General features: G+C 39.1%; 2 protein-coding genes across 2 annotated transcripts; one reads left to right on the top strand and one right to left on the bottom strand.

Annotated features, from left to right (window-relative positions):
* Window positions 1–9,305: 9,305 nt before the first annotated feature.
* Window positions 9,306–15,796, bottom strand: slc2a9l1 (solute carrier family 2 member 9, like 1). The gene is made up of 12 exons (XM_022201613.2): window positions 15,741–15,796; window positions 14,451–14,546; window positions 14,188–14,348; window positions 13,984–14,108; window positions 13,766–13,895; window positions 13,463–13,611; window positions 11,885–12,072; window positions 11,504–11,614; window positions 11,254–11,355; window positions 10,135–10,210; window positions 9,866–9,993; window positions 9,306–9,746 (listed from the first exon to the last, which is right to left on the bottom strand). Exons 1-12 carry the CDS (start codon window positions 15,762–15,764, stop codon window positions 9,561–9,563), a joined length of 1,476 nt encoding a protein of 491 aa, XP_022057305.2. The 5' UTR covers window positions 15,765–15,796; the 3' UTR covers window positions 9,306–9,560.
* Window positions 15,797–19,595: 3,799 nt separating this feature from the next.
* On the top strand, window positions 19,596–23,034 carry psmd6 (proteasome 26S subunit, non-ATPase 6). The gene is made up of 8 exons (XM_022201625.2): window positions 19,596–19,869; window positions 20,520–20,725; window positions 21,290–21,435; window positions 21,520–21,739; window positions 21,838–21,946; window positions 22,085–22,253; window positions 22,661–22,738; window positions 22,830–23,034. The coding sequence occupies exons 1-8, from the start codon at window positions 19,725–19,727 to the stop codon at window positions 22,924–22,926; spliced, it is 1,170 nt and encodes a 389-aa protein (XP_022057317.1). The 5' UTR covers window positions 19,596–19,724; the 3' UTR covers window positions 22,927–23,034.
* The last annotated feature ends 53 nt before the right edge of the window (window positions 23,035–23,087 follow it).

The raw sequence follows: 23,087 nt of genomic DNA, 5'->3' as shown, positions 1-23,087 counted from the left end.
GGGTGTCTCCATGTGTTTAATTAAAAGCAAATGAAGGCCATTCAGCGAGGGGTGTCACAGATTGCAGCCATATGCTTCCCGGGCTGTGCCATATTTAAGGTAGCGGATGGTGTGGAGATAATCCTCGAGTTGTGTGGATGCTTCCAGTTGTGACAGTCCAATTGTGAGCCAAGCCACAAAATTAGAGCCACGAGGGGTTGGGGACTTACCCCACAAAAAGAGCGCATATTCAGGTGAAAGTGTCAAAATTACTGTCCAGAAGAGGAGCTTTTATTCTCTTCTGATCTTGATATTAGCAGTTGTTACTTGAAGAAGAATAATGCTTTCCTTATCCTTATCTTCAGTATGTTTACGGAATACTTAATTTATGCCAAGAACTGACACAAAACTAGATGACTTTTTTTTTTTTTTTACATCCACAAGGGGTCTGTGTAAAATCTAGGAAATGCATTTTAATCACAGAAATTATTTACACTTTAAATTAACTGCTACAACTTCTAATGGAGCTGAACAGCAGATACTTTGCCTAATGAGAGCCAAATAAAACCACTGTTGCAGAGGAACACACTTCAGTGTTATTAATTGCAGGTTAATTTTAGGTGAGTTTTAGATTTTTTTCTAAGCTAGAAAGGCAGCTGCCTCTTTTAACTGCAAGGTATTTTTATTGCTTTCATGTGACCACTCTGTGCTTTATGTTATATTATAAAAAAATAAGTTGAGGAATCTTGTCTTAAATTACCTATACTGAAGGCCGGTTATTTCAGACCTGACCGAGTAGCCGGTGTCTGAAAAGCAGACAGCCATCCCTCCATTAACTCTGAGGTATGTATGTTTACTGGATAAAGAGGGAAATCAGGTGAGAATGTGGAAATGGCCTGAAATCGCACACAAAAATACTATCTCTTTTTAAAACTCCCCTTTTTCTCCTTAAATATAGATTGTTTTTCAGATTTGTTTAGCTTGTTTTCATTTTGTAAAACTAGACACTTAAAAAAAATCAGCTTCTCTCAAGACTGAAGGAAAAATAATCATATCTTGACTGTTTTGCAAATCCATTATGTATTCCGTTGCCGTAGTTCAAGAACCATCATCATGTGTTGAACCTGTGTGCTGAAATCCACTTAATTTCGAAAAATCCCCAGTTTAATTAACAGCAACACATGGAGTTTATCCGTGCACGTATATATGTGTGTGTGTGTGTGTGTGTGTGTGTGTGTGTGTGTGTGTGTGTGTGTGTGTGTGTGTGTGTGTGTGAAGGTCTAGATGCACAGCTGTCATCAGTTGAAGCCGCTGGAGTTGTTTTAGGAGACTCTAAAAGCCATAATTACCGGTCCTTAAGAGCAGAACGGCTGCAAATTACAGCTGCGCCCTGAGCAAACTAAAATAGCCTGATTCAATTATTTAGAAATGAAGAATGCCAATGGTGGGTTATCGCACATGCACACACCACCAGCTTGCTCTCACAGGCACGCAAGTAGATGTAAAGTCTGTCACACACACACACACACACACACACACACACACACACACACACACACACACACACACACACACACACACACACACACACACACACACACACACACACACACATTTACTGGCCTCACCGAATAAAAGACGCGTGACAAGACGGACTTGCCAGCAGTCTCTCCTCCTGCAGCCCCATCATGTGTGTTCAATTACCATGGCAAGAATGCACAAACACACTTATCACAGTGCCAAAAATCACTTTTTCAAGGTTATATGTACCACTTGTTTTTTCAATTTTAGCAAGTTTATTCTCAGTGTTTAGTCTGTATGTCTCCTCCCTTTGGTCTGAATCCTAATATTGTGATATCAGTCTGGGATATTTGTTCTATATGGCCCATAATCCTCATAAAAGATCACGAGCAGCAGAGGCTTTCTCTCCCTGATCGCCCCCTCACAGAATCCCCTCTGTTCGGCCTCACCATTAGGTCCCACTGTCCTGCGTGACAGGCTCACTTCTCTGCTGAGGTGGATGTGTTAATATCATGTGACAGTAACCCTGCTGTCCATCTGCTTCTTCTGTTCTCTTCTGACCAAAAGGACCCAAATTGTAATCATCTCCAGCACCTTCCTTGCTGTTCCTATTCAAGCACCTTCAACTTGTTTATAAAAACGTCAAGTAGTGAAAGATAGCTCGAGCACAGCATTTGACTTGTAGACCTTGACTAAACCCACTAATCTCAAAATGCATTCTCGCCCACTTAAGCCTGACCTTTGCACTTCCACTCGGACCACGGTCAAGATTTTATATCGACTTCACTTCTCAGACTAATCCCCTCTGTCAATAGTGTCAAGCTTTTTCAAAAGCAATAAATACTGTAAACAGGACTCATGACACACTCTGCACCATTAATTAGAGCTCATAATAAGTCTCTGTGGGGGCCCTCATTAGGCCTGCTTGTTGTCTTTCAGCCACAGTGAGCGGGAAAATAATAATTCGTTTCCAGTGTTTGCTCAGTCTGACACGTGGCACAGTGAAATGCTGCCAGGTTTGGGTTAATCCGCTGATGCAACAGTTTGAGGGGGCACCCTGCCATAATGGAGAAGGCCACACTGGGTACCTCGATGCTGCACTGCCAGAGGGCTCCGTCTGGTTCATGATATCAGCCCGCTTTGCCCCTCCTCACCGCCGTCACTCGTTAACAAGCGCAATTCCCAGGAGGGGTCCCATCTGCGTGCCACCTGTACAAAAACCACCACTTCAAACAGCATTTAATGCAAGATGACATTCAGATTTGCTCAGTGTTTTCCTTCAGCATATTACTTAAGCTCATGTTGTGTCTATTCCCTCATTTCCTGCCTTTTCTTCACTTTCTTTTTCTCTGTTAAGAGATGATGGATGCACTGATTAGTCTTCCAGCTGTATCGGAGACAGTGAAGATCTGTGATGCTGATTTTGCAGAAGTGTATTTTCTAAGACATTCCAAGACTTACAAATTAGTTTTACGTTGTCCTTTAGCTCTTATCATATATGATTTATCTCATAACGCTTGCAGTGCAGTTATAGTGTTTGAGCGAAGTTACTATGGATGGGAAGTGTGAAGATGTTTGCTTGTAAAGGTTCCATACTGATTAATCAGTTACATCAAACTCTGCGATGTATTTTAAGATAAATAAAAAACAAATTTCAAGAAGGTAATTGCATTCTGTAGTCCTCTTTATATTTGTTCTCATTGTTAGTGGCAAAGTTGGCCTCTTTTTTTTTTCTTTTTTACACAAGACTTAATTTGTATATGATGTTTGCATCATTTTCAGCAGGCTTCTGGAGTATTAATAAAATGCTGTGATCTCAAGGATTCCAACATAGCTACCTCCTGTTACTCATGAGTCTCATTTCCATGCCAGCACCTATTCCAGACCTTTCAGTAGATGGTGCAGAATTATTTGTCACACCTGCCAATTGAACAGCAAGAGGACAAGACCGCACACATGTTGAAGCTGAGTTTATTTCTAGATGAACTAAACAACAGGGACCAGTGAACAAGAGTCAAATGTAACCGAAACCAAAAAAACAGTGGAAGCCAGTATTGCTGGTTTCATCTAAGCACTGTATGCAACTGGCGGTCAGTGTGCAATTTCTAAACGACTCTGTTCCATCCTCTATATTCTTGTTAGGTGAGACCATGAAGAGGGTGACGGTCAACAGAGAGTCACCACGGCGTATATCAAATTTTTACAGTCTCCCTCTGGTTGTTGATTTAACTCCTACAAACTCATCTTTGTGTATTAAAATTACATATTTGGAAGTTTTTCCATGAAAATACTTATTTCATGCCTTAATATGGGTTAAATTGAATCTTAACTGTTACTTTCTTTTGAATCTGAAAATCAAGCGGCTCGAGCACACCAGCTCACCTTCAACTCTGTGCAAAGCTACTCTGCACTACACAACGGTAAGTTGTAATAGTGGAGTAAGTCAGCCATACATGTTTAGAACGGATAGCGAAGTGGAATAATGATACAGAAAGCTCCACTCTACGAATTGACAGGATTGATTTCTCAACATGGTTCTTATTCCACACATGTCCTATAATATACTACATGTCAACAAGGTAAAAACCAAAGTCTTCACCAGAGGGGGTCTTTAAGTGATTCTCTAGATCTGTAGTCTGGTGGCAGATCTCTATATGGTTCCATGTTTCAAATTTTGGAAAGTTATTTAAATGGTATCAAAATGCCCAATCAATTGTAATGATAACGATTATTTACCGGGACAGAACAAATGTTATGACTGTAATGAAACGGTGCCTGTAAAATTTGCAGCTCTATGAACTGTGTTTTATAGAGAACTGCTGGGGAGATTTCATTGATACAAACTGATATTGTCACTAAATGGTGTCAGTGTGATCTGCTAATTCCCTTGACATCTGCTCCTCATTCTCTTCCACTTAGACAAAGTAGATAATCTTCAGACACAATGGTCAGTTTAGTCAGGTGGGATTTCTGTGCAGTGGCTGACATTGTGTCATTTAATAATCATATTCACATGGGTTACACGTGTAGGCTTATTCACAGTAGAAACTCAATATAGATACTGCATGTCCAGAAATCTTAAGGCTTATAAAACAGTGACTCATTTAATCTGTAACACATCCAACTATGTTCAGTCTTCTCTGATTTGTAGCGCTGCCAGTGAGCTCAGTGTTGCCAGGCGGAGAGACAGAAGAATAATGACCCTTATTTCACCACTCCTCTGCTTTGCATGGGTTCACCACTGGAGGAGGATTCCACTTTCTGTATGAGACTCAGAGAAAGATATGAAGGATCTAAATATACAATTTAGCTGCGTTCAGTTTGTGAACCAGCTGTGAACCAGCTATGATGTTAAATAACAGACAGACATCTGCTGCGAGTCAATACTTTGTGATTGTATACGAAGTCATTCGGAGATAAAATTATTACTTGCAGAGGGAAAAACATTAAAATCAGCAGGGTCTGGAAATGGCTGTGAGTTAAACATTTGAAAAGATTTAGAGAGATGCTGAATTCTGTGATCAAAGAAGGCTACAAAATGCTAAAATGTGAACCGTGATAACCAGTTTGTGTAAGGAAATACTTCAACTTCATATTGCATTCCTCTACCTCCATCATATCAGCATAAATGAATCAATAAACATAACAATGAGCCAACATCAGTTTAACTTTACTTGTGCTGTTTGCTATGGGGTACGGTTATTGTTTTGTGCTGGTATTCATGCTGTAAAGACTCGGTTACTCCAGTGCATCTCAGCAGAAGCTTAACATTGCCATCTGCTGATGTAACTGGGTCAATACAGCTGCATCAGTAAAGTGAGGCCCCTCCATACATATATGCTTCATAGTGAGTAGGAATTTAACTATCTTTGAGCGTTAAACATTATAGATCCATCAGATAAACTAGAGCTGTTTTTTCTGCTTATGATCTCTTTCTTTATTTGGCATTTTGGCAGCTATAAAACATTACATAGATACAGGAATGAGCTATACTAACAAGGCACAGCAAAATATGAGTGCAGGATGACCAAAATACTGCCAATTACAGCTCGCATCCCTAAGGTCTGGGCTGACTGTGAAGACCCTGTGGCCGCTATTAGTTGCTGACAAGTGCTAAGGAAGAGAAGACTTCAAAGATTAGAAAATATATATCATCATAGCCAGTCAGCTAGTCAGGGAGCCAAGTGGAGATGAGGAGGACTCACAGGCCGGGACTTGACTGGAGTTTGCAAAATTCGCAGTAATGAGAAGAAGGCACAAGGATAGAGGTGAAAAATATATCCTGAGCATAAAAAATGTGCAGTAGGCAGTTGTGACTCTTGTAGTAAAAGTGCAGAAAATGCTGACACAGTGGAGTACATCAACGTCAAAAGTTAATAAACGGAATAGAAGGGGAAACATACACGCTTTAATTTCTATCATATTTTGTAAAAATAATGGTTCACTTTTGCTAGTTGAGCTGATCATCTGGTGATACATTTGACCACGGAGGTAATTAAAGGGCACTGACCAGATAGTGCAGATAGTGTGACCACATAAACACTCCTTTGACCATGATCATGAAGACCACCATAAGATCAGGGGCGGATCCAGATTAATTTTAGTGGGGTGGGTACAACAGATATTTTGGAGGGCCACCGAAAGGTTGTAGAAAAAATTAAAGCTGCTACCGACTTCTCGCTTTTACAAAGTATTTGTCATGTTTTTTATTGTCTCTTTAACCCAAGAGGAAAGCTGTATATGACCTTTTCATTTTGGACTGTTAACATTCAAATTATGATGGACTTGTTTCCTCGTTTATGTGAAATACAACATCATCAGCTGCAGCATCTGCCTGATATGTAAAACTGGTAAGCTCAATGACAGAATCCTGAGGGCAATTAAGTGACAAATATTGTGCAAGAACAGCATTATTTACAACCCTGTCAATTTCCACTTCTTAGAATGTTTACTGACAATTATCACACCTAAAAAGGGAAATAATATTGTATACTTTTAACAACTAGTTCTCAGCTATAAACCAGAAACATCACAGGGTTCTGTATGCTAATCAGTCTAAATCAAAACGAGTACTACCCAATACACAGGGAACAACAACAATCTGTACCCTTGATCTGTGGTAAAATAATCTGAAATGTTCTGTACAGTAATGTAAATTTTAAAATACAGTAAGCAACACTCTACACACTTAACAATAAACCTGACAACAATAATAAACAGTAGCAATATTCCATATTCTTAACCCTTGTGTGGTGTTCATATTTTTGTTACACAGCCAGTGTTCGCGGGTCTGGTAGACCCGGTGCATTTTGGGGTTTTCAATTCAACACAATCAAATAATTTTATGGTAAAATACTCAACAGATGTTTTCCTCAGTTCAATTACAAACAATATAAACAACATAAATGGTAAATATTTGCTCTTTACCTTTGTTAGATCACTTTTATGAATAAAAGTGCTACTCGTTTTTTGTTAGTTTTTTAATAAAAAGTACTTAAAAAAAGAAAATCAATTATAATCAAGGTAAGATTGGAAACAATAAACAAATTTACAGATGAAGCTAGGTTTTTCATAACTACTGACTTTTATTTATTTGAATTTCATTAGAAATTTAGCCCATTCCGATCAGTTTAAACATCAGAGGCTGAACACATGCAGTAAACATGTCTGTCTGGACAACACATCAGCCTCATTGAATACATTGTTTTTTCACACCTATACAACACATGAGGGGCAGAGTTTTACTGTGTGTGTGTTGCATATGTATTTCTGGCACTTGATGCATGTATATTGTGTTTTTCTGTCCATCTTGGGTCCACACACTTCGCAGCGCTTCTTTTTGCTGTTGCTGGCTGCAACCTTTGAAAAGATCAGGAATTTTACTAACTCTCTCTCTCTCACAAGACATGAATGTCAGACCAAACTGCAATAGCATCACACCCTTCAGACTCTGCAGGTGGTGGTTCTGTAGGTTGGGTGGATGGAGCACCAGCATTCTCGTCCTGAATCCTCCTCATGATTGCTGCAGAGGCTGGGGTTCTTGGAACATGTTGTCTTCTTTGTATTTGAGGCCTCACCAGTGCCTTTCCCAGTTCCTCAAGAAAGAGTCGCCTCCTCTGGAGCTTCCCTCTGCTCCACTCTGGGTTCAGTGCCATCCAGATGACAAAGGCATTGTATGCTGATATGTCTAACATGTAAAAGAATATCACCAGTGGCCAGCGTAGGGTTCTCCTTTTGCAGCTGTAATCAGTCACCAGCTTATCCATGTTGTCCACACCTCCTTTTGAGACATTGTAATCCACGATGATCTCTGGTTTTTGATGCTCCTGGAGAGCAGGTGTTAGTGCTTGAATTTTGCAGCAATGCTGCAAAGCTGTGCAGGAGTTGCAGGGCAGAAATATACCCTGTATGTAACATAAATGCGTAGGGGGGGTGTACGGTGTGTTGTCATTGAAAATGTGTTGTGATATATGTTCTTCACAGAAAATGAGCCAAGGCCAGTGAATCTGAGTTTGAAATAAAAATTTAGCGTATTATTTTTCTTTGATATAAAAATGAAAACGGGTCCCACAGACCCGAACACCATACAAGGGTTAAAGGGGAACTTCGGTTTTTTTCAACCTGGGGTCTGTTTCCATATGTAATTTCATACATGTGAGTGACGGAGAAATGAATTTTCGACATAGCTCCAGTATTTAGCCAGGCAGGCAGCTTAGCAGCTCAGCTAGCAGCTCGGCTAGCGAAAAGTATGGGGCAGCTGGCCCCCCCACGTCAAAGTCCGCCCTAACGTGCTTTTCCCCCACACTGACCAGCTCAGATAGTATCAATGAGTGTCCCACAACATACTAGAGATGAGAAGTGAACGAAAACCTCCACATTACCTGGCGATCGCTCTTTGTTGTGGTCTGTATCCAAATCTCAGGACGCTAGAACGCAAATCTCGTTTCGAAATCGAAACTTTTGGCACGAGCTCTCGCGCGATTTCGGAACGAGATTTGCGTTCTAGTGTCCTGAGATTGGGATACAGACTATGGTCCTAATTGTGCCTTAGCATTGCAATTAGAATTAAAACTCTGACCAATCCAGTGTTTCCTAAGCCTAAACTTGATCTACCCGATTTAAATGTGTTCCATGTAAAAATCTTATTTATGCATTAAACTTTTTCAAGGAGGAAAATATCCTTGCTCTTTTGATTTGCCCATTCATACCTTTTACATTCCAAATTTTAAAGTGTAAATTAAATTAGGAATGACGTCTACAACAAAATAATAAACAAAATCACACTAGACTTTAAGAGATTCAAAAGGTTCAAAGGTTCTACCTTTACGAGATTGACTGACCTACCAGGATAAAAGTACAAATTTTCATACAAAGAATGGCGATCTGTGACGCTTTGAGGTCTTCGGTGCAGTCTCTATTAATTTCAGTGGTCCAAGAGCAGACAGCAGACTCCAGAGGGACCAAATGGAGCAGTCGGTGATTTATTGGTGGAAAGGTGGAGGTCAACAAAATATACGTTTCTTACAACTTAACTTTATTCTCATTTATGTTTTATAAGATGTGTATTTTCTACCCTGAAGGTAAATTATGATTTAAAAGTAAACACTTCAAGTTTGAAAGTACCACAAAGAGAAGGAGGTGAAGGCATAAAATCTTGATCATTTTCTCTTTAGGATGAACACACTGACAGCAGTTGTGGACAATACAGATGTGTAGCTGTTATTCTAGTGGCTTTAAAGACGCTCCCTGTTCTTTCAATTCAAATTGAAATCTGGAGCGTCCTGGACTACTAGATATAAATTGTCATTTTCTAGTTAGTATTATCTGTTTATTTAGTTTTTATGTGTTAACTGAAAAATAATCCGCTATGGAACAACAATGTACTAAGAATGGCAGAAATGGAACAGAAATAACAAAATCCTGATAAAATGGTATGACAAATGAAACAGGTTCAATGGTGGATGATGTACTACAATTCATTATTATGTGATCTCTCATTTGTTGTGCGTTTTCCAGATTCAATTAAACCGTTCTTCTCATGTTATTTACAACAGTGTGTCTCATAACTCGGTCTCTGTTGTCTTCTTCTCTAAGAAGGATTTCCCACAGACAGTAATAGCTTTAAACTCCTCTGAGATTTCCAGTAGGGTCTTTCCTTTCGTCTCAGGCAGAATGAAGAAGGCGTAAAGAGAACCCAGCAGGCACACACAGGCGAACAGGGTAAAGCTGTATGTGGTGAGAGCAGTCTGAGAGAGGAAATGGAGAATAAAACACATGTATGAGCTTTAGGTTTTCAATAGTACAATATGACACATTTTTGGGGATGCTGTAATGTGTTGCTTATTTTCACGTTGGTTGCACTCACAATAAGGAATGGAAAGGTTAGGCCCTGTATTATTGCTGTAGACCAGCGCAGCATCATTACAAGGACAAATGCTGCCGGTCGGTCAGACTGGACGAAGAGCTCAGTGTTGAGCGTACCGGTAGCTGCTCCTGGGTGAACCAGAGAGAGGATGCAGGGGATTAAATGGATTCAATGCACACAAACATCTTGTCACATCTATTTCCATCCAAAATGTACTGAATTTTCATTTTGTAACACCCAGCTATTTATGTAAAGTGTCAAGTACATACCAGGTCCTCCACCAAAGGAGATGATGAAGAGAGTGATCAAAGCAGCAGTGATGTATGGAACCCAGTAGCTTGGATCCTGCATGAATGACAGTTTAATTTTATTACATTTTCCTATTTGGTTTGAAAAGCAACTTGCTGAAGTTGCTTCCTTTGGGTGCTGCTGCAGTCAAAATGTTTAAACATTTCAACTATATGCGAAAATGTCAGCTTTACTTTTGTTGGCAATATTGTTTTATATTTAATGGCACCACAGAAGCATTTTTACTCATTTATCTGCCAATTTATCTAGTATTTTGTTTTGTTTTGTTTTTTTGCTTATGGGATAAGTTTTCTGTGTTTTTTTTGTCTTTATTCCGAAACAAAAAAATGTTTCATTTCGTGGGGTATTTGTACTTCCCTTTCATGCTGCGTCATACTTACGGTTTGTTTCACTGTATTCATTTGGCAGCTATAGCTAGTAATGTACAATCTAAGAATTTTAACACAAAACATACAATCAAGTTGTAAAATATAATATAATGTTTAGCGCAGAATTCTTTGAAATTTTCATAGTTCTCGTACAGCTACCCGTCTCATTCTACTCTACAACATCCATCCATCCATTCTTTATACACCTCTTTATCCTCAATAGGGTCGTGGGGGTGCTGGAGCCTATCCCAGCTGACTCGGGTGAAGGCAGGGGACACCCTGGACAGGTCGCCAGTCTGTCACAGGGCTACATATACAGACAAACAATCATACTCACATTCACACCTACGGGCAATTTAGAGTAACCAATTAACCTCAGCATATTTTTAGACTGTGGGAGGAAGCCGGAGTACCCGGAGAAAACCCACGCATGCACAGGGAGAACATGCAAAATCCATGCAGAAAGATCCCAAGCCCAGGCCGGGATTTGAGTCAGGGATGTTCTTGCTGCAAGGAGAAAGTGCTAACCACCACACCACTGTGCAGCCCTACAGCTACAACAATAAAACATAATGCATTAGCAATGACAATGATATATTTTCAGCATCTGTATGTGTAATAAAAAACCTTAAAAATGGGATTATTTTTCTCTCTAATGAATATTTTGACTTTTGACTCTTTCAGCAGGCATGAAATATACTCAAAGTTTACCTTCAGGTTGAGTGTGACAGTGACCAACACCCAGATGACAGACATGGTGCCGTAACCCCCAAAAAACAACGGCCTCCTTCCTATGTGCTCAATCAGAAGACTCTGGCAGGGAGGAAGGTCGAAAACAATGATAGAATTTTGAAACATGTGCTAGCATTAGTTTTAATAAACAGATGGTCCGCTGCTGGAGAAGTTGAACAGCAACAATAAATACAGAAAAGATCTGGGATAGACTGAGGGAATTACTCACACTGGAGATGGAGGTGATGATTTCAGCTATTCCAAGACCAACAGTCATGTAACGGATCTTATCTTTTGGAATACCTGCATTCAGGAAGATGTCAAAAGAAAAGGTACTGATCTGGGAAAAAAGAAAAGTGCATTTAAATTTCTTGAGGTTATAGTGGTCATTGTTTGCATATGTTTATTGTTATGCATGACAAGTCATAAGTGTAATTGTTTGTGTGTGTCCACCTCTTTAACACAACTGCTTAAGGAGGTACAATTAATTTCAAGATCAGTAGGTACCATAAAGTTGTATCATTTTGTAGCATAGTTCATGAAATCTAAATTATACTAAAAAAAACAAAGGCTTTATTTTGTAGATGACCGAATTGAAGCTCATCCTCACCACAGGCATGCCTGACAGCTGGTTGCAGCAGTAGATGGTGGACATGGAGATGAGCTGCCATCGGACAGTTCTGTCCCTTAGCAGCTGCAGAGGGTTTTTAGGTGGAGCTGCTTCGATGGCCGCCTGCTCAATCAGCATCTCATCCATCTCTTGTTTGTAGTCACCTTGGCCCCACAGACTCTGGAGAGCTAGAATGAAGAAAGAAACAAAAGACCTGGAAATTTTCACTGTTTGCTCAAGTACCCAACAGCAGGAACTCGGTGCTATACCAAAGTCATGGATTCAAGTCAGACGACATTCTTGGCCAGGTCATAGTTTCTACGTTGCTTAGAAACTCTTGTGTGATTTTGACAATGTGCCTTAGATCATAATCATGCTGGTGTATTCCTTTTATGCCAAGCTTCTGCACACTGGGAGTCCTCTTGTCTGCCAGCATTTTGGTTTATCCACAGGCATCTATGGTGCAATCAGTAACCGTCATCTCCTTTTGCACTCATGCAGCGCTGTATCATCACACTCCAATCTCCATGCTTCACTGTCAAGACTATGCATTCACTGTGGCAGTTCTGGTCAAGTTCACAGCAAACATGCTGGAGCCCAGATGAGCTGAACAAATTTTTCTTTTTCTTATGTTCAAAGAATGTGCTCCTAATATCCAGCAGGCTTCTTTTCATGTTATTTACCAAAGTTTAATCTTACTGAAATACAAGCAATGATCTTTTATTTTTTCTTGGACGCCATCTTTACAGGTTGATGTTATGCATTGTCCTTTACACTGCCTGAGGTGTCACAAAAAAAATCTATTTTTATTGGTAACCCCTGTGGACTGTCTGTCGTACCCAGCGGTTTTTCAGAGCTAGTTCATAAAAGCAGTTTTCTGTCCATAAATTTTAAGTTACCCGCCACTGTGGCTGTAATTAGTTTTGGTGTGGCTCATCCTGTATTTCCTAATTATCCTGACTATTCTGTATCCCTTATTTTTTATCTATTTTTTGTTTTTACAGTTGCTCTGGAAATCCTTTTCCATGTATAGCCACAACACAAACATACAGACACAACCCATAGGCCAAAAACTGAGATCATTCTGGTTTTCACGGGTCTTTTTATAACCATGTTAATGCAGTTAGGCTAATTGTATTCACTCTTGCTTCAATGATCACATTTGTATTCACTTTTGTTGTGCTGAGTTCAAACTTTAGAGCCTGTATTTTTTAATATACTCTTTCTAAAGTATCTGTTTTTGATTTTTTCATAAGAGAAAATACTCTCCTGTTGAAATAATGCATTAAGATGTAATTCAATTCTGAATCATTTAACATTAAGGAGATGTTTTACAGGAGTCTACTCACTTCTGTTGCATACTGTATAAGTTGCTTGAAGTTCTGACACTTCTAAAATCCTAGATAAGTTCAGTATTTAACTCCCATTTAAGAGATCAATCATTCAAATATTGTTAGTACAGATAAAGGTAGCACACTTTTTCATTGACATTCAGTTCAGCTGACAGTGTTGTTTGATACACAAACTTAGAAAGGCCATTTACTCAGGTATTGCATGAATTTGGGGAATTACACCAACCTTTTTTGCATTCCTTGTCATCACCTTTCTCTATGAAAAGATATCTGGGAGACTCAGGAAGAAAAGGCAACACCATTATCGGAACCAATGAGAAACATGCAGGGACAAAGAGGACAATGTTCCACTGGTCTTCACGACCTAGAACCTCACTGAAAAGACAAAAATGGAAAGTTGTGGTGAAGTTTAATTTGGTATTTAATTGCTATGTTGCTGTGAATAGTTGCACTTTAATGTTCTTCCTGGCACTGGGCTTTTTGTACACTCTTCTTTATTTCATCCTCAGCTGTTGTCTGAAGTGCCTACCTTAATCCAAACAACTGTGCAGACAGTTTGCCAAGTGAGCCAAAAGTCGCTGCGGTCAGAGTCACCATGCCTCTTATCTTTCTGGGTGAAATCTCCATGAGATACATTAAATGGAGGCTCGCTCCCAAACCTGCAGGTCATTGAAGGTATGCGTGATGAGTGAGACGAATAAAAAACATGATGTGTTCAAGAGCAGTGTGCAGAATACGGTAGTTTACCTGCTGAGTAGCCGTACAGGATCCTTGCCATAATAATCATTTCAAATGATTTGGCCCATTTACTTGTCAGCATGATCCCTGCTGCAATCATGGCAATAAAGTTGTTGCAGATCATCGCCTTTTTTCTGATGAAGGAGCACACATCACTTCTGGTTTTAAAGATCATATGACTAAGCACTATAATAGTAATAGTTTCATACTCACCTTCCCAGCCTGCTTGTAATAAATTTGACACTAAAAGCACCAAAGACTCCCCCGAAAGAAAGCATGGAGACGACAAGAGACCAGATCATTGTGACCATGTGTGGAGATGGAAGCTCTTCATATCTGTCGTACCAGGTGCTGTTGATGAAGCTCTGGATGTACTGTAGAGACAGTTTCATTTTTCAGCTTGTAGTGTAAATTTAGGGACAAAAAATAAAATAATGACATGAAAGTGAAGGATTAAAGGAAAAGTGATGTCTCACTGGTGAGGGAGAACTCAGTCCAGTTACGTGGTAGCCAAGATGGAAGTTTCCTCCAATTCCCAAAACAACAATGAGGAGCAGAACATTGCCACTAGTCTAAAGATCAGAGTGAAGAGCAGAAATAGGATTCACCAATCAGATGTTTTGTGTTATAAATCATTTCATAATTCAACTCATAGTTTTACAATCCAGCCTACATTTAAAATACAACATTTCTCTGAGATCAGACATTTGGAAGCTAATTCTGAACACTGAGGATGGACTTTCAGTGGAGTAGGAGACATCTTATATCCAGCAGTGGAACTTTTAAAAAACAAATGTTTGCACTTTCATTGAGAACGAATTTTCCAATGTGGGAGAAAACATAGAAAAAAAAATTTAAATAAGTAACTGAAGGCTTGTATGGAAAAACAAACAACAAAAAAATCAAAGTTTTAAAGAACAGCCTACAGACCCATTCACAGACAGTAGTGTTCAGGCAGAAAGTCACTTTACACCTTAATTGTAACAACAGAAAAAAAGTCCCGGATTTTGAGGTTTTCACCAAAGCCCAAATTATGCAGAAAGAATTATTCTTCTTTAAAATAAAAGAAACTGAAATCTTTTCCTGTAATAAAACTGCCAGTTGAATGACTTCATCAGTGGATCCAGTGTAAATGTAACCTAATCCATACCCGCAACACAAATATATGTAGGAGATCATACAAGTATATTCACGTCAACTTACAGTATGCAAAGTTGATTAGTTACTTTTCAAATAAAAATAACACAAAAATAAATAAACAAAAATACTTTCTTATTCTCCTACTGCAGGATGATTATACTGGAAACAAATACTGTTAACATGATTAGGAGAAGATCCAAGAATTCTGTGTTGATTATAATCAATTAAAAACAAATTTAAAATCTGCATTTCTTTTTAATTATTGAGAACTGAATTTTGTGCGCGAGGAAGAGTTTAAAATAAAACACAGTAACTGACAAGGTGCTATGACTCAGCTGAAACTGTGGTTAAAATGTCTCACCGAGTTCTAACAAACTGCAAAACAACTTGCTGGCCCAAAACAACGCTTCATGTTTTTCTCCAGATTTGCTGTTATAAAAGCTCATTAGAACTAAAAGCATAAATTCAGAAATTTAGAGATAAATTAATCTTTTCTGCATTCGATTTTGGCACAAACATGAATTACATAATACTCAAACCGCCCTTTCAGCGCTTACACATACATACATAAAACAACTATACGGACTTGTATGGAAGAAATTCAGTAGAAATCAGTGAAAGCCTACCAACTGTTGAAGCAAAGTTCCCATTTTCTCTCTACTGCATGGACCTTACAGTGCATATGTCCAGACTTCATGTACTCTGTTAGTATTTCAGGCTGGTTATCATTAACTTTTTAGACTGGAAATGAAGTAACTGACAATCCTCCCTGTCACAATGACAAAATCTTCCCCTGTGTGAGTCACTCATCTGTCAGGTGGACTGACTTTACTGTGGTGGACAATCAACCTCATCCAGCTGACTTTGATTGCTGAGTCACACCAGCATCCGCATGTAGTTTTAGATTTTCAGCAAAGCAAACTTAAAGATGGTAATATATAATCATATGTGACCGCTTGGGGTTTCATGGATTTGACCTTCAGCATTAGTGTGCTTGTATGAATGTCTTGGCATATTTATGACCATTTATTGTACTTTATAATGTAACACTACTGCATAGGATTAAATTTCTTATTCAATGAGTCTGTCATTGACCTTTTTAATGTATTTGTTGGTGTAATTTCTGCCATTTTTTGGTATTTAAGCACAATATAAACCATAGAAATAATCACTGGTTTGCAAAAGTATGATATTTACAATGTTTTATCAAAGTAATAGTTTAGTTATTTCGTTTTTTAAGTATTAACAAGGCCCAGTACAGAATGATCAGTACAGGATGATCAGCCTGACCAAAATCCTGCCAATCACAGCTCACATCCTTGAAGAGTGGGCAGAAGGTGTTTAGTACTGAAGACCCCGTGGCTTTTAACAGCTGCTGACTCATGATAAGGAAGAGAAGACCAGCAAAGATTTAAATATATATCATCATAGCCAGGAATCGAGTCAATGAGCCAAATGCAGCTAAGAAGGACTCGCGGGCAAGGATTTAACCATTGCTTCGACATGTGCCACCCAAATAAACACTGCTGCAGAACCAACACAGCGCCCCATGGCAACAGCTCCCACCAGCAGGACAAGGCATCCCACCACACTGCAAAAACGACTCAGGACTGGCTCAAAGAACCCGACCAAGAGCCCAAGGTGTTGACCTGATCACATTATGCTGACCCATTAAATTGAATTACTTACCACCTTCAAACTGTCTGGATCCAAATTTTGCACTCAGAGTTTTGGACATCACTTGGAGTGCAGAATTTAATAAGCTAATATGAATGCTTAACTTACATTTTGAATAAATTGTGATAAGGGGAAATTGATTATTTTATGTTTTTTATTTGCTTTTTTAAAACAGCCAATACAACTTTGATGCAAAGAGATTAGTCTTCAGTGGTTTGACCATTGACCTGTAAATGCCACATATCTGCAACCTTTTTGAATGTTGCACTTTGATGTACGACATCAGTAGGCCGCTTAAAGAAACAGACTCAATCAGACAAGAGCATTGTTTCATTTTATTTAACACATAGTCAAATAATAAGTTGCTTAAATTAAATATTATGAACAGTCTCCTGAAGGTTATAAATGAATTTTCTTTGTAAATTGTGAAAGCTGCAGATGTCAGTGAGTCAGTTTACTTCTCCGCATACAAAGCTGTCCGTCAGCTTCAGCAGCAAACTCAAGAACCTAAAATGAAATTCCGTAATCGATCAATTAGAATTTCTTGTAATTGTGCAGTTTTTATAATGACCTAGCATTTTTTTAAAAACACATTTTTTGCAGGATAACCTTAGTTACTAACTTTCTACCTTCTACTCCTTTCACCAACATGAATAGATATATTCTGCAGGATGTTCTACTTTTAACAGTTTGCATTTACATGTTAGACTTTCTCAAACTTTCTTCTGCTTGTTGCTAGTTTTGACTCCAGTAAATATTTTTTTTCAAACCAGTGAAAACTCCATGTCTCCTTCATAGCATTACACCACAAGAGATGGCTGCATACTGCAGATGAACCATAAAGCCACACCTTTAATTGTCAAATTTGGAAAGAGTGCAGACAGTGACTATCAGCAAACAATATCACAGAATTAAAGCCGCTGACTCCTCCATCATCACCACAATGGCTCCAGATTGTATTCTTACAGTGAAATGCAGAGTATAGCTAAAATATTCATAAAAACTTACCATAAAATCCAGACAACTGCGTGTTGTGCAAACCTTTATTCACGACAGAAGGTTCAGCAGTGTGCTGGAGTTTTGAAGGCAGAAGTAAAATTAAAAAAACCAAAACAACTGTGATATGTAAATGTGAACTGTTAGTAGTGAGAAATATCTTAGATTCATTAATGCAAAAAAAATAATAATTTACTCATTTTGAAATTAAATTCTAGGTATGTGACAAAACTTACTGCTGAAGCTGATGCTGAAAGTTTAGTAAAATCCATGATTTTGTCTGATTGAGTCTGTTCGGTCCTTGTTTTTTGATGAATATTTATGCCCATAGTTTAAGATAATTTACTCTTTTGTTTACTCTCATCTCACCATCAGATGGTCCTTTTGATTACAAATTACTATACAGTCAGGTCATATATATATATATATATATATATATATATATATATATATATATATACATATATACATACATACATACATACATACATACATACATACATACATACATACATACATACATAGATACTTTCAATTTTTATTCATGCATGCAACTGTTTTGGCACAAATTAAAATGTCATTAAATACATATTTGCAGTGGTTTCTTTTGTATAGTATGTATTTGTATGATTAAGCATACAACAGTAAAATGATCAAATATGCATTTATAGAAAGAAAATGAGATAGTAAATAGCTCAGGGTGTGGATAATATTTAACCTAGCGAGGGAGTTCATTTCTCACTGGTTGGGTCAAATGAACAATCCGGCCTTCTGCATTAAATGTTACAACCCAGTACTTTGATCAAACCCTCCCAGCACGTGGTTCTTCACAGAGTCACAACACGTTCCCCAAAGAAGCCTCCAAAAAATGTCCCAATCCCTTTGAGCTCAGTCTGTGAGAGACACAGCCGAAATGGATAAGAATGGCGAGGCTTTGTGAGGCACTTTCCATTAATTTCTTTCCCTTCAGTGGTCTGAGAACAGACAGCGGAGTCCAGAGGGACCAAAGGCAGCAGTGGATGATTTATTGCTGGAAAGATGGAGGAAGGCAATTACTAATCTCTCGGTAGCAAACGCATTGGAGCACAGAGCAGAGTTCTGGTTGATGCTGGGCCCACGGAGTATTTTGATAACTTTTCATCAGGAAGGACTGTTACATATACTGGCCAAGTTTAAGGTCTCTCAGACTTACCCCCGATGAATTATTAATCAGAAAAAATTTACAGCTAATTCAAGATGGCCAACCTTCTGTTGGGTTTAGGGCGTGGCCGTGTTTGACTTTTTCGTGTGTCTTGATGTGCTGCATATGACCCCCAAATATTGTGGCTGTAGATGAAATGTCGTGACAGTTGGCCTAATGACCACTTTTTCAATTTTACAGGGGATGCTATAGAGCCATTTTGCCACACGTGTGCAACTCCCATAAAATATCAATTTTTTCGTCAGTCCTGATGTGCATGCGAAGTTTGACGCGTTTTGGGGTATGTTTAGGCCACCAAAGTGGAGTTTGAAAAGACGGGAAAAGAGTGAAGAAGAAAAATAAACCTTAGGGTTTCAATAGGGTCCTTCAGCACCATCGGTACCTTGGGACCGTCGGTGCTCGGACCCTAATTATCTGTGCTGAACCAATATATAACTATATAACTATAACTACTTGGACAGAAGGTAGTATTTGCCTTCTCTACTGCAGACTCATAATATTGCTTTACGTTCAGCAGTGGTGCACTTCCTCCTGTCCAGCAGAGGGCGGTATCGGCGAGCTGCTGACTAAACGTCTCTGCTCTTTTTCTCCGGTGTCTGACAGTCGACTTGGCGGAAACAACCGTCCAGTGTTTTCCGTAGTCATCGTAGACTAGCTGGTAACGGCGAGTAGCTGACATAGGCTACACAAAGACAGACCCCAGTTTGTGTATTTGCTCGTATATTTTCGGCTCAAAATGCCGCTGGAGAATCTGGAGGAAGAGGGTCTGCCCAAGAACCCCGACCTGAGAATAGCACAGCTGAAGTTTCTGCTCACCATGGACGGACACCGACAGGATGCCAAAGTGAAGACGGAGCTCATGGACGCAATCAAAGCTAACAGTGAGTTAGCAGTTCACTTAGTAACGTTATCCCGAGTATTTTTTTTATTTTACACACACGTTTCGTATGTGGGTAGTAAGGTAAGTGATGCTTTGAGTGCATAATTGTCACGTAAATGCTCCAAAAAAATTTGAAAAAGTTACACACACTTAACATTAAAACGGGCATTAGCTTGCTAGCTAACGCCATTAGCAAACGTCAACTAGCTAACTAGCTCATAAAGGGCTGTTTCGTCAACTCATGCGCTCTTAAATGTGCATGATTAACTTTATTCATATAAGGTAAAGTATATAAGAGGAGAAACAGTCGTTGCTTTATTTTACAATCTTCAGGAGAAATTCATTCTAAGTACCCTTATAAATGTCTGCATTAGTTTGTCTAGGTTTTGATTTGCTACACTTGTTTCTTTTTTGACTTGCAACACTTGCTTTTTTTCATGTTTTATCTATCTTTACATGTTGTACTTGTCAGTGTTTTCTGTTATGCACTACAACATCATGTCAATTTCCACGTGTGAAAACAAACGAACGCTTTGCAATGAAACTGCTTCTGATGAATTTAGTCCTCTCCAGGGTGATAAGCATGAGCTGTAACAGCTGTTTGTTAGATCTGAGTACAGATGTGTAATTCAGTATTTTTTTATGCTTTAGATATGGCACCTTATTATGAGGGTCTGTGTAAGGAGCTGAAGTGGCAGCTGGATAGTGACCTGCTGAGTAAGATGAAGAAGGCCAACGAGGAGGAGCTGAAGCGTTTGGATGATGTGCTGGAGGATGCAGAGAAGAACCTGGGAGAGAGCGAGATCCGAGATGCCATGATGGCCAAAGCTGAATATCTCATCAGAATTGGAGACAAGGTATGATCTCTCAGTGGGGTGATAAAATTATTCAATTTCATGTTGAAATTGCAATTTGAAATAATGCAATTTGTTTGCAAATGGTGGAATTCTAATAATATGAATAATTCTGTAATTTCACATTATTTATGTAGACTGAAGCTTTTGGGGTTGTTTCTTTTCATCACTCAGTGTATACTCTGTGATTCAGGCATACTTGCTGTGGTTAGACTGCCATAAGTCCACTTTAATCATCTGATAGCCACATCTCAAACATTTTACAGCAAATGTTTTTTGCTGATTTGTATGAACTCCACTCTGTGTTTTTGATAGCAGATAAGTCATGGTTCTTCTGTCATTATTACTAAGTGAGCAAATATTATAATACAGTTGTTGGCAGTTTCCTCCTAAAGCAATATAGAATCAGTTCAAATTAAAATAATGAAAGTGATCATTTGTATGTTAGATCTATTGCAGTTGTCATTACATAAAATGACCACAGTTGACCACCTATGTTGTTTGTCCACTAATCAGAGTAGTAGCAGATTGATTGACATTGTCGGTCTTTGTTTCATGAATCCACAGGAGGGCGCTCTGACAGCCTTCCGAAAGACCTACGACAAGACAGTGGCTCTGGGTCACAGATTAGACATCGTCTTCTACCTGCTGAGGATCGGCCTCTTCTACATGGATAGCGACCTCATCACACGCAACTCGGAGAAAGCCAAGAGGTAAACATCCTGGTGTCTTCTTTTGCAAAATATCTTTCTAATCTGTTCAACGCTCATTTGTTTGTGACTCTCTTTTCTGCACAGCCTTATTGAGGAGGGAGGAGACTGGGACAGGAGGAATCGCCTGAAGGTTTACCAGGGCCTGTACTGTGTGGCCATCAGAGACTTCAAACAAGCTGCTGAGCTTTTCCTCGACACGGTCTCCACGTTCACCTCCTATGAGCTCATGGACTACAAGACATTTGTTACTTACACCGTTTACGTCTGCATGATCGCCCTCAAAAGGCCTGACCTCCGTGAAAAGGTAGGAGACTAAGAGCACAAACGATTCTGCCACACATTTAGAAATTTCCCAGGTGAGGCATCAATAAAGTTTACTTTGCCTTAAATATTTCTCTGTAGGTAATAAAGGGAGCAGAAATCTTGGAGGTGCTGCACAGTCTGCCTTCTGTCCGCCAGTATCTTTTCTCACTCTACGAGTGCCGTTACTCTGTCTTCTTCCAGTCTTTGGGTAAGGAGGCCTTTTTTTATTATTTGGAAAAAAAATTGACAACTTCTGAACAATATAAGATGCTATTTCAGGGTAGTTATGTGGTTTCTGTGCTACTGTATGACACTTCAATAATGATTCTGTAACTCTGTGTCACAGCCATGGTGGAGCAGGAGATGAAGAAGGACTGGCTCTTCGCCCCACACTATCGCTACTATGTGAGGGAGATGAGGATCCAGGCCTACAGCCAGCTGCTAGAGTCCTACCGATCCCTCACCCTGGGCTACATGGCTGAGGCCTTTGGTGTCAGCACAGAGTTCATTGACCAGTGAGTTTCATTCCACCGTGTTTATGTGCTGTGCCCCTCCTGTCTGAAATATTAATTTCATACTAGTGGAATCAAGACAGAACTGCAGAAATTGTAGCAGTGGTTCTCTCAGGATTTTGTTGGATCATTTTTTTCTGTAACTAGGTCAGTCAGATCAGCATCTTTTTATGTGGATTGTCATTTTTTGAAGCATCAGGATGTTAACTTGAGAAAAAGGCCAAATGTTGTTTAAGGTACTGTGAAGAGAAAAACATACAGAAACACAGCTCAATAAATCAGAACCTGTAAGGTTTACGTGTTTCACTGTGAAACAGTGTTTACTTAGACAAGTGAATAAGTGCAGTTGTCCAAACAGTGACCCATTCCTAGCAGTGATTTTTGTTGCAGCTAATCTTTTCTTTTCACAGGGAACTGTCCCGTTTCATAGCTGCAGGCCGTCTCCATTGTAAAATTGATAAAGTGAATGAGATTGTGGAAACCAACAGGTAATGCTACAGTTATTGAAACCTCAATACTTGTGTTAAGTTATTCCATAACCAGACACAGAACTCTAAATGTTCTGCTTTTCTTTTGCAGACCTGATAGCAAGAACTGGCAATACCAGGAAACTATCAAGAAGGGCGACTTGCTGCTCAACAGAGTCCAGAAGTTGTCGAGAGTTATTAACATGTAGGCATGTTAGGCTGTCTTTGCATTACTCCTCTTGGTTACCCAAACCTGTCATTTGATTGACAAAGTGACTCTTTTATTGTGTATATAATAAAACCTGTTCAACTGTTGACATTTCATTGCTCAAGGTTGTTTTTTTTTTTTTAGGAAAGAGCCTTAGACAGG

Source organism: Acanthochromis polyacanthus, chromosome 5, assembly GCF_021347895.1.
Source record: "Acanthochromis polyacanthus isolate Apoly-LR-REF ecotype Palm Island chromosome 5, KAUST_Apoly_ChrSc, whole genome shotgun sequence".
In the NCBI taxonomy this organism is placed as follows: domain Eukaryota; kingdom Metazoa; phylum Chordata; class Actinopteri; family Pomacentridae; genus Acanthochromis; species Acanthochromis polyacanthus.
This window is presented reverse-complemented; position numbering and strand designations above follow the sequence as displayed.

Excerpts from the sequence above, each read along its gene's own strand:
- slc2a9l1 (XM_022201613.2), bottom strand. The coding sequence starts at position 15,764 with ATGGGAACTTTGCTTCAACAGTTG. Across the intron at positions 14,349-14,450 it reads GACTGAGTTCTCCCTCACCA|TACATCCAGAGCTTCATCAA; the intron begins GTGAGACATCAC and ends CTGTCTCTACAG. Across the intron at positions 9,994-10,134 it reads CTCCTTTGGTGGAGGACCTG|GAGCAGCTACCGGTACGCTC; the intron begins GTATGTACTTGA and ends TGGTTCACCCAG.
- psmd6 (XM_022201625.2), top strand. The coding sequence starts at position 19,725 with ATGCCGCTGGAGAATCTGGAGGAAGAGGGTCTGCCCAAGAACCCCGAC. Across the intron at positions 19,870-20,519 it reads GGACGCAATCAAAGCTAACA|ATATGGCACCTTATTATGAG; the intron begins GTGAGTTAGCAG and ends TTTATGCTTTAG. Across the intron at positions 21,740-21,837 it reads GGCCTGACCTCCGTGAAAAG|GTAATAAAGGGAGCAGAAAT; the intron begins GTAGGAGACTAA and ends ATTTCTCTGTAG.